The sequence below is a fragment of the Orycteropus afer genome, unplaced genomic scaffold (genome assembly GCF_000298275.1).
Source record: "Orycteropus afer afer isolate SDZICR_OR568_19922 unplaced genomic scaffold, OryAfe1.0 scaffold00045, whole genome shotgun sequence".
In the NCBI taxonomy this organism is placed as follows: domain Eukaryota; kingdom Metazoa; phylum Chordata; class Mammalia; order Tubulidentata; family Orycteropodidae; genus Orycteropus; species Orycteropus afer.
This window is the reverse complement of record NW_006921632.1, coordinates 960567-973339: the sequence shown is the minus strand read 5'-3', so window position 1 is coordinate 973339 and position 12773 is coordinate 960567. Positions and strand designations below refer to the sequence as shown.

General features: G+C 37.3%; 1 protein-coding gene across 1 annotated transcript in view; it reads right to left on the bottom strand.

Moving 5' to 3' along the window:
- FAM186A (family with sequence similarity 186 member A) overlaps window positions 1–12773 on the bottom strand; it is a 93814-nt gene that overhangs the window by 74191 nt on the left and 6850 nt on the right. Inside the window, exon 2 of the mRNA XM_007937945.1 lies at window positions 8475–8517. Coding sequence (XP_007936136.1) covers window positions 8475–8517 — 43 coding nt within the window. The remainder of the gene's footprint in view (window positions 1–8474; window positions 8518–12773) is intronic.

The window sequence follows — 12773 nt, the reverse complement described above, 5'->3', positions numbered from 1 at the left end:
GCATATCTCAGGTTGTTAATGATTCTTCCTCCAATCCTGATACCACGTTTTTCTTCATATAGTCCAGCTTCTCGGATTATTTGCTCAGCATATAAATTGACTGAACTTCTGACTCTAGAGGTCTAATATGATGAATCCATTCTAACATGCCAGTTTCCCTAAGCCTCTGGATACCTTCTTCTACATTATACCAAGGCAGATCTGGTGCTTCAACTTGATTTAAGGTAGACCACCGGATAATCCATGCTTCAGTAAGCCAACCAAATAAATCATGATAGCCTTTTCTAACCTCTGGAGCTGAAACAATGAAGAATCTGTACTTAGTGGGCCTAAATCAATAAACTCAGGCTGATCCAATGTTACATTCCTTGCACCATTATCCCACACCCTCAGTAGCCATTCCCATACATATTCTCCAGGTTTCTGTCTGTACATGTTAGCAAAATCAAGTAGATCTTTTTGGGTGTAGCATACCACCTCCTCAATCACAATTTGTATTTCACCTTTTGGGGCTCGCTTGGACTTAACTTTAGTTATAGGTCTAGAAGCAACAATGGGTGGTTGGGGAAATTCATGAGAACATTCAGCAATGTCTTCTACGGCATCTACCTCAGGCAATGACCCAGCAGGAACAGTTGGGTTAATCCCATCAAATGGAGGTGGAAGGGATGATGGTTTTACAGTAATCCCTTGAGCTGGGAGGGATTCAACAGAATTTACAGGCTCCACGGCCTCATCTTCCTGACTGTCTGCTCATATGTCCCCATTCCAGGTTTCAGGATCCCATTTTTTCCCAATTAATGCCCTCACTTTAACTTTAGACACCATTCTGGGTTGGCAGTTCAATTGGTGTTGTAATTCAGCCACTCTTACAATAAGACTCTAGGTTTGGTTTTTGGCAGTATTAGCTCTATTACTAGAAGAAATAAGGCTTTCTTTCAGAGCACAGCTGGAAACATTCAGGTCTTTTATGCAGTGCTTGAGCTGTGACTCAGCAGCCCTGAACTCATCTCACTCTTTCACCACTTTGTCTAGTGTAAGTAGGACCAACCAACCAGCTTCTTTATACTCCTCATGCTGACAAAATTGCAGAAAAGTATCAAATATGTGATCACCCAGATCTCACTTCTCAAAAATACTTGATCTATTGGTGGTGCTATTTTGCATATTAATGTTGCCACCTCATGCCATGGATTAGCAGGGCCCTCTTTACTAATGGAGGCAGAGTCACCAGTGCCTTACGATTAATCAAATTGGAGAACCAAAAGAGAACCAGTTTAGGAAGCCCATCCTTATGATTTTGCCTCTCTAGAACCACTCTCAGGAGCTCTGATAACATAGTGCCTGAGTCATTTGACTGCTAACCAGAAGGCTGGTGGTTCAAATCCACCAGCCACTCCTCAGAAGGAAGACTGAACAATCTACTCCTGTAGTGATACCGCCTTGGAAACCCAAGGAGGGGTCACTATGAGTCAGATTGGACTCAACAGCAGAATGGCAGTGAGTTGAGAACCATTCTCAGTACCAAATGTGTTAGGCTGGGTTCTCTAGAGAAGCAAAACCAGTAGAGCTTATATATATAAAGAGAGAGAAATTTATCTTAGGAAAATGGCTCACACACTTATAGAAGCTGGCAAGTCCCAAGTTCTTGGATCAAATGTCAAGCTGCAGGCTTTTCCCAACTCACACAGCTGCAGGGGCTGACGAGCTCAAGGTTGGCAGGAAGTATACTGGCTGTTGGCTCCAACGAATGACGAATCCAAGATCTCCAGGCTGAATGATGGATTGTTCACTCACGGAAAGTTGTAGGTAGCACAACAGGATATCAATCCACAGAAGAGTGTCTCTTTTCCCAGGATGTCCATAAATATAGTGGAAGCAGGCCACACCCCTAGGAAAACTCCCTTTCAATGGATTGGCTGCTCAAAACATATACATCTGATCTCATCATGGGAATAACCCACATCACAATTGCTTAAACCACATAGAATTGTGTTCCAGCCAAGTTGACACACAATTCCAACTATCACATAAGCATTCCAATCCATGAGCACAGATCTAAATAAATTCTTTCCATTTATTTAGAGCTTCCTTAATTTCTTTGAACAATGTTTTGTCACACAAAACAATTCTTTCAGCAACATTTGTGTACAAGATTTTATCTCTTTGGCTAAATTTATTCCTACGTACTTTATTCTCTTTGATGCTGTTGTAAATGAAATTGTTTTCTTGATTTCTTTTTCAGTTTGCTCATTGCAGATGTATACAGATACAACTGATTTTTGTGTGTTGATTTTATATCCTGCAACTTCACTGAAAATGGTTTTGTTAGTTTGAGGATTCTTTAGGGTTTTCTATGTAAGGTCATCCCATTCGCAAACAGAGGTAATTTTACTTCTTTCTGATTTGGATACCTTTTATTTACTTTTCTTGGCCGATTGTTCTGACTAGAACTTCCAATACTATATTGAACACAAGTGGTAAAAATGGATGTCTTTGCCTTTTTCCTGATTTTATGAGAAAAGCTTTCAGTCTTTCACTATTGAATATGATGTTAGCTATGGGTATTTCATATATGGCTTTTTATCATATTAAGGAAGTTTCCTTCCTTTCCTCATTTATTAAGTTTATTATGAAATGGTGTTGGATTTTGTCAAATGCTTTTTCTACATCAATTGAGATGATCACGTGGCTTTTTCCAACTCATTCTATTAAAGTGTTACATATTAATTGATTTTTTTTAATGTTGAGCCACTCTTGTACTCTTGTGATAAATATCACATGTTCATGGTGTATAATTTCTTTTCATATGCTGCTGAATTCAGTTTTGCTAGTATTTTGTTGAAGAATTTGCATCTATATTCATAAAGGAACTTGGACTGTAGTTTTCTTTTCTTTTCATGACTTTGCCTTTGGTATCAAGGTAATGCTGGCCCATAGAATTTGTGAGGAAGTGTTTCTCCCTCTTCTTTTTTTTTTTTCTGAAAGAGTGCGGGGAAGGTGGTCTGCCTTTATGATTCCCAGCCAGGCCACTGAAGCTGAGCCCTTGGGCTCAGAGCATTCTCTAAAAGGGTGGCTGAGAATTAGGATCTCTCTTTCTTTCCCAAATCCTTCTCTTTGTCAGGGAACACTTATTCCCTATTCTGAGCTCACAGTATCTTTCTCTGTCTCCATGACTACTTAATTGTACAGAGATAATTTTGTAGCTATAGGGAAATAAATGTTCTTGCTGGTTATGCTGTTTTGCACCTAAACAAAAGACAGTGGCCAGACCAGTTGCACTTTAACTAAGGCCCCTTCCTCTTACCTCCTTTCACCTTTCCCATGCAATCCAGCTTGTATACCCTTCTGTTTTATAGTATATAAACCCCAGACCTGAGTTCCCCTTTGTTCTGTTGTCCTTATTGCAAAAAGGGTATGCATGGATGTGATAAAAAAAAATCTTACCCTTGGACAGGAGGCTTTTGGTCCTTGATAAAGCCCTACTCCTATTCCATTTACCAACATCCTGATTACTGTAAATAATAAAAGCCTGTGACAATGCTAGTGAGTAGTGTAATTATTTGTTCTGATCCAAAGATCCCTGCACTATTCCATCTGATTTATTTCACTCAGTACATTGCAAAGAGTTTGGGAAAGATTGGTGTTAATTACTCTTTAAATACTTGGTAGAATTCACTAGTAATGCCATCTGGTCCTAGACTTTTCTTTATTGGGAGGTTTTGGATTACAGATTCAATCTTCTTACTTACTGTAGTTCTATTAGGATTTTCTATATCTTCTGGAGTCAACTTTGGTAGTTTGTGTGTTTCTAAGAATTTAACCGTTCATTTAGGTTATTCAATTTGTTGGTACACAGTCATTCATAGTATTCTCTCATAATAATTTTTATTTTGATAAAATAGGTAATAATGTCCCTACTTTCACTTATGATTTTAGTGATTTGAGTCTTCTCTTTTTAAAAAATAAGTTTAGTTAAAGGTTTGTAAATTTTGTTGATCTTTTAAGTGAACCAACTTTAGGTTTTGTGGATTTTCTATTCAATAACAATAAAACATAAAATACAAAATTTTCTATTCAATAACAATAAAATATATTGTTTTTCTAGTCTCTATTTTATCTTTATTCTGACTTTTATTATTTCCTTCTGCAAGCTTTGAGTTTAGTTTGATCTTTTTCTCATTCCTTAAGGTATGATCTTAGGTTATTGATTTGAGATATTTCTTTTTTTATTGTAGCCACTTATAGCTATAAATTTCCTCTTAGTACTTCTTTCACTGCACCCAACAATTTTGGTATGTTGTTTTTCTTTTCATTTATTGCAAGTTATTTTCTGGTTTTTCTTTGACTCATTGTTTAGGAGTATGTTGTTAAATTTCCACATATTTATTAATTTTCTGGTTTTCCTTATGTTACTGATTTCTAGGTGCCCTGATGGCATTGTAATTAAGCATTGGGCGGCTAACCAAAAGGTTGGGAGTTCATACTCAACTGCCGCTTCATGGGAGAAAGATGAGGCTGCATCTGTAAAGATTTACAGCCTTAGAAACCCTATGGGGGCAGTTCTACTCTGTATTATAGGGTCACTATGAGTCATAATCAACTCAATGGCAGTAGGTTTGGTTTTGGTTTATTGATTTCAGTTTCTATTCCATTGTGATTGAAAAATATAATTTCCATGACTTCTAAAGATGAAAACGCCAATATTTGAAATGAAAAAATATATACTGGGTGATATTAAAAATTAATTTAATATGTTTAAAATGAAAAAAATACATATATACTAGATGATATTTTAAAGATATTAGAAGAAAAAGTTTGCAAAGTTGAGGATATAGCAATTAAAACTCCCAAAATAAATAAAAAGAAAACAGACTTAAAATAAAATGAACAGTACACCAGAAAGTATGGAAAAAGTTTAACACATATAATATACATGCTAAAAATACCTAAAACAGTTGTTGTCAAGTTACCTCTGACTCATGAGAACCCTATGTATGTCAGAGTACAACTGCACTTCATAGGGTTTTCAATGGCTGTCATCCTTTGGAAGTAGACTAGATAGCCAGGTATTTCCTTTGGAGCTCCTCTGGGCAGACTTGAGCTGCCAATCTTTCTATTGTTGTTGTTGTTGTTATGTGCTGTCGAGTCGGCCCCGACTCATAGCGACCCCTCCTTGGGTTTCCGAGGCAGTATCACTACGGAAGTAGGATTGCCCAACCTTCCTTCCGAGGAGTGGCTGGTGGGTTTGAACCGCCAGCCTTCTGGTTAGCAGGCAAGTGTCTTAGCCATTATGCTACAAGAATATTAACTGTTTGCACCCCCAGGGCCTCCTATACATGTAATAATTGTTCTGAAATGTGCATATGAGGGGATGTAGGGATGGAAAATCTGCTAGAAGAGATAATGGCCAAAATTTTTCAAGTTTCATGAAAACTATAAAACCACATATCTAAGAAGCTCAGTGAACCCAAGCACCAAAACAAAACAAAAGAACACTGCATTAAGGCACATCATTATCAAATTTCTTAAACCAAACATAGGTAATCCTAAAATACCCTGAGGAAAAATACACGTTACATACAGAGGAACAAAGATGTGGATTATGGTGGACTTTTCACTGGAAGCAATAGAAACCAAAAGATAGTGATGTTACATCTTTAAATACTAAAAGAAAAACAAAAAAGCAAACAAAACCCTGTCAACCTATAATTCTATACCCAGTGAAAATATCTTTCAGTATGAAGGTGAAATAAAGACATATTCAGACATATAAAACCTGAAAGAATTTATCACCAGTGGATCTGAAATATAGGAAATGTTTAAAGAAGTCTTTCAGGAAGAAAGAAATTGAAGAACACCGGAAATGGGTAACTATGTGGGCAAAAATAAGACTTTTTTTATTATTTAAATATTTTAAAAAGGTAATTGACTGGTTAAAGTAAGAGTAATTGGAATGCATTGTTGAGTTTATAGCATACATAGAAGCATGATAAGAATATCACAAATGCCAAGTAAGGAAAAAAATTAGAAAATGGCTGTAAAATTCATATGCTGGCCATGAAATGGTATCATACTACTTGACGGTAGATGGTGTTAACTTAAAGACATATACTAAAAAAAAAAAAAGAAATCCACTGGCATCAAGTTGATTTTGACTCATGGCACCCCTACAGGACAGAGTAGAACTGCCCCATAGGATTTCCAAGGCTGTAAATCTTTATGGAAGCAGATTGCTTCATATTTCTCCTGCAGAGTGGCTGGAGCATTCAAACCACCAACCTTTTGGTTAGCAGCTGAATGCTTTAACCACTGTACCACCAAACAACCACTAAAAATGTAAAACAGTGTTACAGCTAATAAGCCAACAAAGGAAATAAAATTGAGTGATACAAATATTCAGTATAAAATAAGACCAAAAAATAAATAAAAGGAAATAAAAAACACATGAGAAAATGAACAAATCACAAGATGGTAAATATAAACTTAACAATACAAATAATCACATTAAATATAAATGGTCCAAACACCCCAATAAAAGACAGGTTGTCAGATTGGATTAAAAAAGGAGATCAATCATATTGTTGTTGTTAGGTGCCATCAAATCAGTTTCAACTCTTCGCAACACTGTGTCCAACAGAACACTGCCTGGTCCTGCACCATCCTCACAATCATTGCCATGCTTCAGCCCATTGTTGTAGCCACTGTGTCGATCCATCTTGTTAAGGCTGTTGTTTTTCACTGACTCTCTACTTTACCAAGCATTATATCCTGACCAAACAAAGTATGAGAGACAAAGTGTGCTCATTCTCATTTCTAAGGAGCTTTCTGGCTGTACTTTATTTTTTTCTATTATGATTTGGGTGAAATTTTACAAAGCAGATTTTACATTCAACAGTTCATACACATTTTGTTTCATGACACTTATTTCAATCCCTGCAATGTAACAGCTCTCTTCTCACTTTCTTCCTGTGGCTACCCTGTCCGTGTGTCCTTTATGCATTCGGGCCTCCCTAGCTTTTTGCCTGTGCAAATGCTGCCTTTCTGATCTCCCATGGTTGATTATTCTAAGGAGTACTTCTATCTGGTGTAGCTGTTCCACTTATAGAGCTATCTGTTGTTTGGCTGAGAGTTATGCCATGGGAGTGAGTCCAATTCCAGGCCTGAAGGGTGACTAGGAGACTATGGTCTTGGGAATTCTGGCTGTGCTTCTTCCAAGACAGATTTATTTGTTCTTCTGGCAGTCAATATTTTTCACCAACACAACATTTCAAATGCATCAATTCTTCTTCATTCTTCCTTATTCGCTGTCCAGCTTTCACATGCGTATGAGACTAATGAAAAGAAAATGGCTTGGATCAGCCAACCTTAGTCTTCAAAGTGACATCTTTGCTCTTTAACACTTTAAAGAGGTCTTTTGCAGATTTGTCCAATGCAAAAAGTAGAGATTGTTTTTTTTTTTTTTTTAAAAAAAGAGACCTAATTATATAAATCCTATAAGATACTGGCTTTAAATATGAAGACCCAAATACATTTTTTTTTCCTTTTAAAAAGGATAGGTATTTGGTGAGCAGTGATTGGGGTCTTAAAAGCTTGCAGTTGGCTATTTAAGATGCAACAATTGGTCTCTCCTTGTCCAGACCAAAGAAGAATGAAGAAAACCAAAGACACATGGAAACAATTAGTCCAAGGGATTAGCGAAGCATGTGCACCTCCGTCTACATGACCCAGAGACCAGATGAACTAGATGGTACTTGGCTACCACTGTCAACCACTGGGAAAGGGATCAGTGTAGATCTTGGATAGAGTGGGACAAAAACGTGGAACAAAACTCAAAATCATAGAAAAGACCATTCTTACTGGTCTGATAGAAACTGGTGAAACCCCCAAGACTATGGCCCCTAGTCACCCTTAGGCCCTGGAATTGAATAACTTCTGTGGCTTCCAGCCAAACAGTCGGCAGGTGTAGAAGGTGAACATTTACAGTCCTTAGAAAAGTCAGTCGTAAGAAATCATGAGGGCAGTATTTGCACAGAGAGATAGCTCAGGGGGCAGAAATGCATAGGAAAGGACACAGGGAAAGGTAACCACAGGGAGGAAGTAGGAAGAGAGTTGTTACATTATGGGGATTGCAATCAATGTCATAAAACAAAAAATGTATGGAAAATGTTGTATGGAAAATGAATTTTCTCTGTGAACTTTCACCCAAATCACAATAAAAATAAGAAAGGATAGGAAAAGCAAAAGATTGTGAACAATAATAAAAAGAATGATGGAGTAGGTATATTAATAACAAACAAATTAGATTTTGGAGCAAAGGATATTACCAGGGATAAGTAGGGTTATTTCTTAATAGAAAAGAGATTTCATTGAGATGGTATAGAAATCCTAAACATTTAGGCACCTAACAACATATTCAAAGTATGTGAATCAAATCTGACAGAAGTATAAGAACTAGATAAATTCGCAATTACAGTGAAACATTTCAACACCAGTCTCAATAACTGATAGATTAAACTGAAAAAAAATAAAGATATAGAAGATTCAAACAACACTATCAACCAATGCATGTGATGGTTAAGGTTGTGTGCCAGCTTGGCTGGGCCATGATTCTCAGTGGTTTGGCAGTTATGATGTAGTCATCTCCCATATGAGATCTGATGTAATGGAATCACCTCCATCATGAGATTTGCTATAAGCAGCCAATCAGTTGAAAGGGATTTTCCTTAGGTGTGTGGCTGCTTCCAATATATATAGGTGTTCTGGGAAAGCTCTCTGGCTTTTTGCTTGATCTGAATCCTGCATCTGGCATTTGATCTCTGGTTCAAAGGATTTGAGCCTGTGACATCCATATTGCCTACAGATCTTGAGATTCATCATCCTCTGCAGCCTGTAAGCCAGCAGCTTGCTATCTGACCTTCAGTCTTGGGTTTGTCAGCTCCTAAAGCTACGTCTCGGAAGGAAGGTTGGGCAATCTACTTCCATAGTGATACTGGCTCGGAAACCCAAGGAGGGGTCGCTATGAGTCGGGTCCGACTCAACGGCACATAACAACAACAACAACAACAAAGCTACATGAGTCAGGAGAAGCCTCTCCAACCACATAAGCCATTTCCTTGAGAATTCTTTCTCTATATATACACATATATAAGCTTCACTGGTTTTGTTTCTCTAGAGAACCTAACCTAAGACAGTGTAATCAAGATTTATAGAGTGAGTGCTCCACTTAACAATAAACCAAACCCATTGTCATTGAGTTGATTCCAATTCATAGTGACACTATAGACAGAATAGAACTGCCCCCGTAGGATTTCCAAGGATGTAAATCTTTTGATGGCAAATAACAACAACAACAACAACAAATCTTTTTGGAAGCAGACTGCCTCATCTTTCTCCTGTGGAGTAACTGGTGGGTTTCAACTACTGACCTTCTGGTTAGCAGCCAAATGCTTTAACCACTGCACCACCATATAGCAGAATACAAATTATTTTCAAGTGCACACAGAACATTTGTCAGTATAGAGCATTTTCTGAGACATGAAACAAATTTCAAGAAATTTAAAATTATTCAAATCACATGAAGTTCTCTAAACACAATGAGATGACAGTAGAAATCAGTAACAAAAATGATCCCCAATATTTGGAAACTAAATAACACGTGAGTCAAAGGAAAGATCCAAGAGGAAATTAGAAAGTATTTTGAAGGGAATAAAAATGAAAATATGACATTTTTGTTTGTGGTTGGAGGAGGGGAAATTTATAGAATGAAAAAAGGTCTCAAGTCAATGATTTCAGATTCTACTTTAAGGATCTGGGGGGGTGGAAGCAAACCAATCCTGAAGTAATCAGTATAAATGAAATAATAAATACCACAGTGCAAAACAGAAAACAGAAAAGTAATTAGAGAAAATCTGTGAAGCCAAAAGTTAATTCTTTGAGATCAACTAAATTAATAAACTTCTGGCCAGAGTGATCAGCAAAAAAATAAGAAAGAAAGAAAACTAATTACCAATATAAAGATTAAAGAGGTGACATTAGGGATTATCATGATAAAAGGATAATACAGGATTATTATAAACAACTTTATGCCAATAAATTCAACAAATCAAAAGAAATGGACAAATTCCTTAAAAGACACAAACTATCCAAATTCACTCAAGAGGAAATAATCTGAATACCCCTATGTCTATTGTAATTATATTTGTAGTTAAAAACTTTTCCACAAATTAAACTCCAAGCCCAGATGGTTCCACTGGTGATTTCTAGCAAACATATAAGAGGAAATACATACAGACCAATATCCCTCATAAACATAGATGCAAAAAATTCTTAAAATTTTAGCAAATAGAATCTAACAATATATAAAAGAATAATACATCATGAGCAAATTGGTTTATTCCACAAATGCAAAAGTGGTTAACATTCATAAATCAATGTAACTTGCCTTATTAACAAATTCAAAGAGAAAAACCACATGATGATCCCAATAGATGTAGTAAAAGCTTTTGACAAAACCCAACATCTATTCATGATTAAAAATTTCAGCAAACTAGGAAAGAAGGGAATTTCCCAACCTGTTAAACGACATCTATTAAAAACAAAACACACATAGAGACCAAAGTTTATTAGTAGTTACCAGGGGTGGGAGGGAAGGAAAAAGGAGTCATTGTTTAGGAGACACTCAAGTTTCTGTTAAGGGTGATGGAAAAATTTGGAACTGGATAGTGGTGATGGTCATACAATACAATGAACATAATTAATGCCAGTTAATTATACATGTAAAAAATTTTGAAATGGCAAATATTTTGTTATACATATTTTTACCACAATTTTTAAAAAGGTACTCAAGCGACTGGGATCTTAAAAGCTAGCAAGCTGCCATCTAGATGCAACTATGGGTCTCTCCTTGTCAAGAGCAAAGAAGAAAGAAGAAAACCAAAATCAATGGAAACAATCAGTCCTAGTGACTGGTACACCATCCGATCTGCAACCTATACAACTATGAGACCAGAAGAACTAGATGGTGCCCAGAGGGAGATCTATGTAGGAGATCCTGGATAGAGAGGGAGAACAATGTGGAACAAAACTCAAAGTCATTTGGAGGAAAAAAAAAAGAAGGTGGGGACCAGGTTTGCTGGTCCAATAGAGCCTGGTGGAACCACTGAGACTATGGCCCCTAGCTGCCCTTCAGGTCTGGAATTAAACCCATACCTGTGGTTTCCAGCCAAACAAAGTACAGGCATGTGAGTTAAACATTTACCTCAAGTAGACACACGCCCTGGAGAGAACAATCATGGGAGAAGGAAGGGCTGCTTATGCACAGGGAGGCATTATTAATGATAGTTTCTGCATTCTGTTGGATCACCTTTCTTTGGAATGGCCCAAATATGAATCTTCCAGTCGGTTGACCAGGTAGTAATCTTCCAAATTTCTTGACAAAGATGAGTGAGCATTGCCAGCATTGAATCCATTGTTGAAATATCTCAGTTGGTACTGTTAATTTCTGGAGCCTTGTTTTTTTGTTTGTTTGTTTGTTTGTTTTTTGCCAATGCCTTCAGTGCAGCTTGGATTTCTTCCTTCAATAATACCACAGCCTCTTGATCATATGCTCCCTCCTGAAATGGCTGGATGCCAACAAATTCCTTTTGGTGCAGTGACTCTGTGTATTCCTTCCATCTTCTTTTGATGCTTCCTGTGTCATTCAATATTTTTCCCATAGAATCCTTCAACATTGCAACTCAAGGCTTACATTTTTTCTTCAGTTCTTTCAGCTTGAGCAATGCCAAGCATGTTCTCTCCCTTTTTGATTTTCTAACTGCAAGTCTTTTTACATTTCATTATACTTTTTACTTTGTCTTCTCAATCTGTCCTTTGAAATCTTCTGTTCAGCTCTTTTACTTCATCATTTCTTTCATTCACTTTGGCTACTCTACATGTAAGATCAAGTCTGAAAGCTCTGATGAAACCTGTCCACCATGGGTGACCCTGCTAGTATTTGAAATACTGGTGGCATAGCTTCTAGCATCACAGCAACACACAGGCCACCCTAGTATGATAAACTAACTGACAAGTGGTCAGATATTGGTTCAAAGACAAACAGAACCCATAGGGTGTGACCATATATACATATGGTCAATTGATTTTTAACAAAGGTGTAAATTCAACTCAATGGAGAAAGGATAGTCTTTTAAACAAGTGGAGCTGGAATAATTGCCCAAAAAGTGAACCTCAATGCATATCTCACGTCATGAACAAATATTAGATCATTACTTGAATAATTTCTTTTAGAAAGATTAGCACAAGGGCAATCCCTATGAGATGGAGGTTAAAGATGTCCCAAATGTCCAATTTTTCCAAACTGCTGTGCGACTCCATCATCTCTGACATCAACTTCTCTTCCTCTCCTCAGTAATCTTCCTGCTGTCTTAGGGTTCCATAGTTCCCTGTAATGTCTCACAGAACTCACAAACTCCCAAGGAAATGGCTCATGTGGTGGTGGTGAAGGCTGGGAGGCTGGCAGGCTGGCAAGTCCCAGGTTTGTGGGTAGGTCTGGAGGATTCTCCCAACTCACGTGGTTGCAGGGGTTGGTGAACCCAAATCGGTGGGTCAGATGATGGCTGCTATCTCAGGTCCAGGGGTGAGATGATGAGGAAGCAAACGCAGAACTGCAACCACAGCAAGAGAGTGAACTTTCCCAGAACATTTATATATATATATATATATATATATATATATATATATATATATACACATACATACACACACACACACAC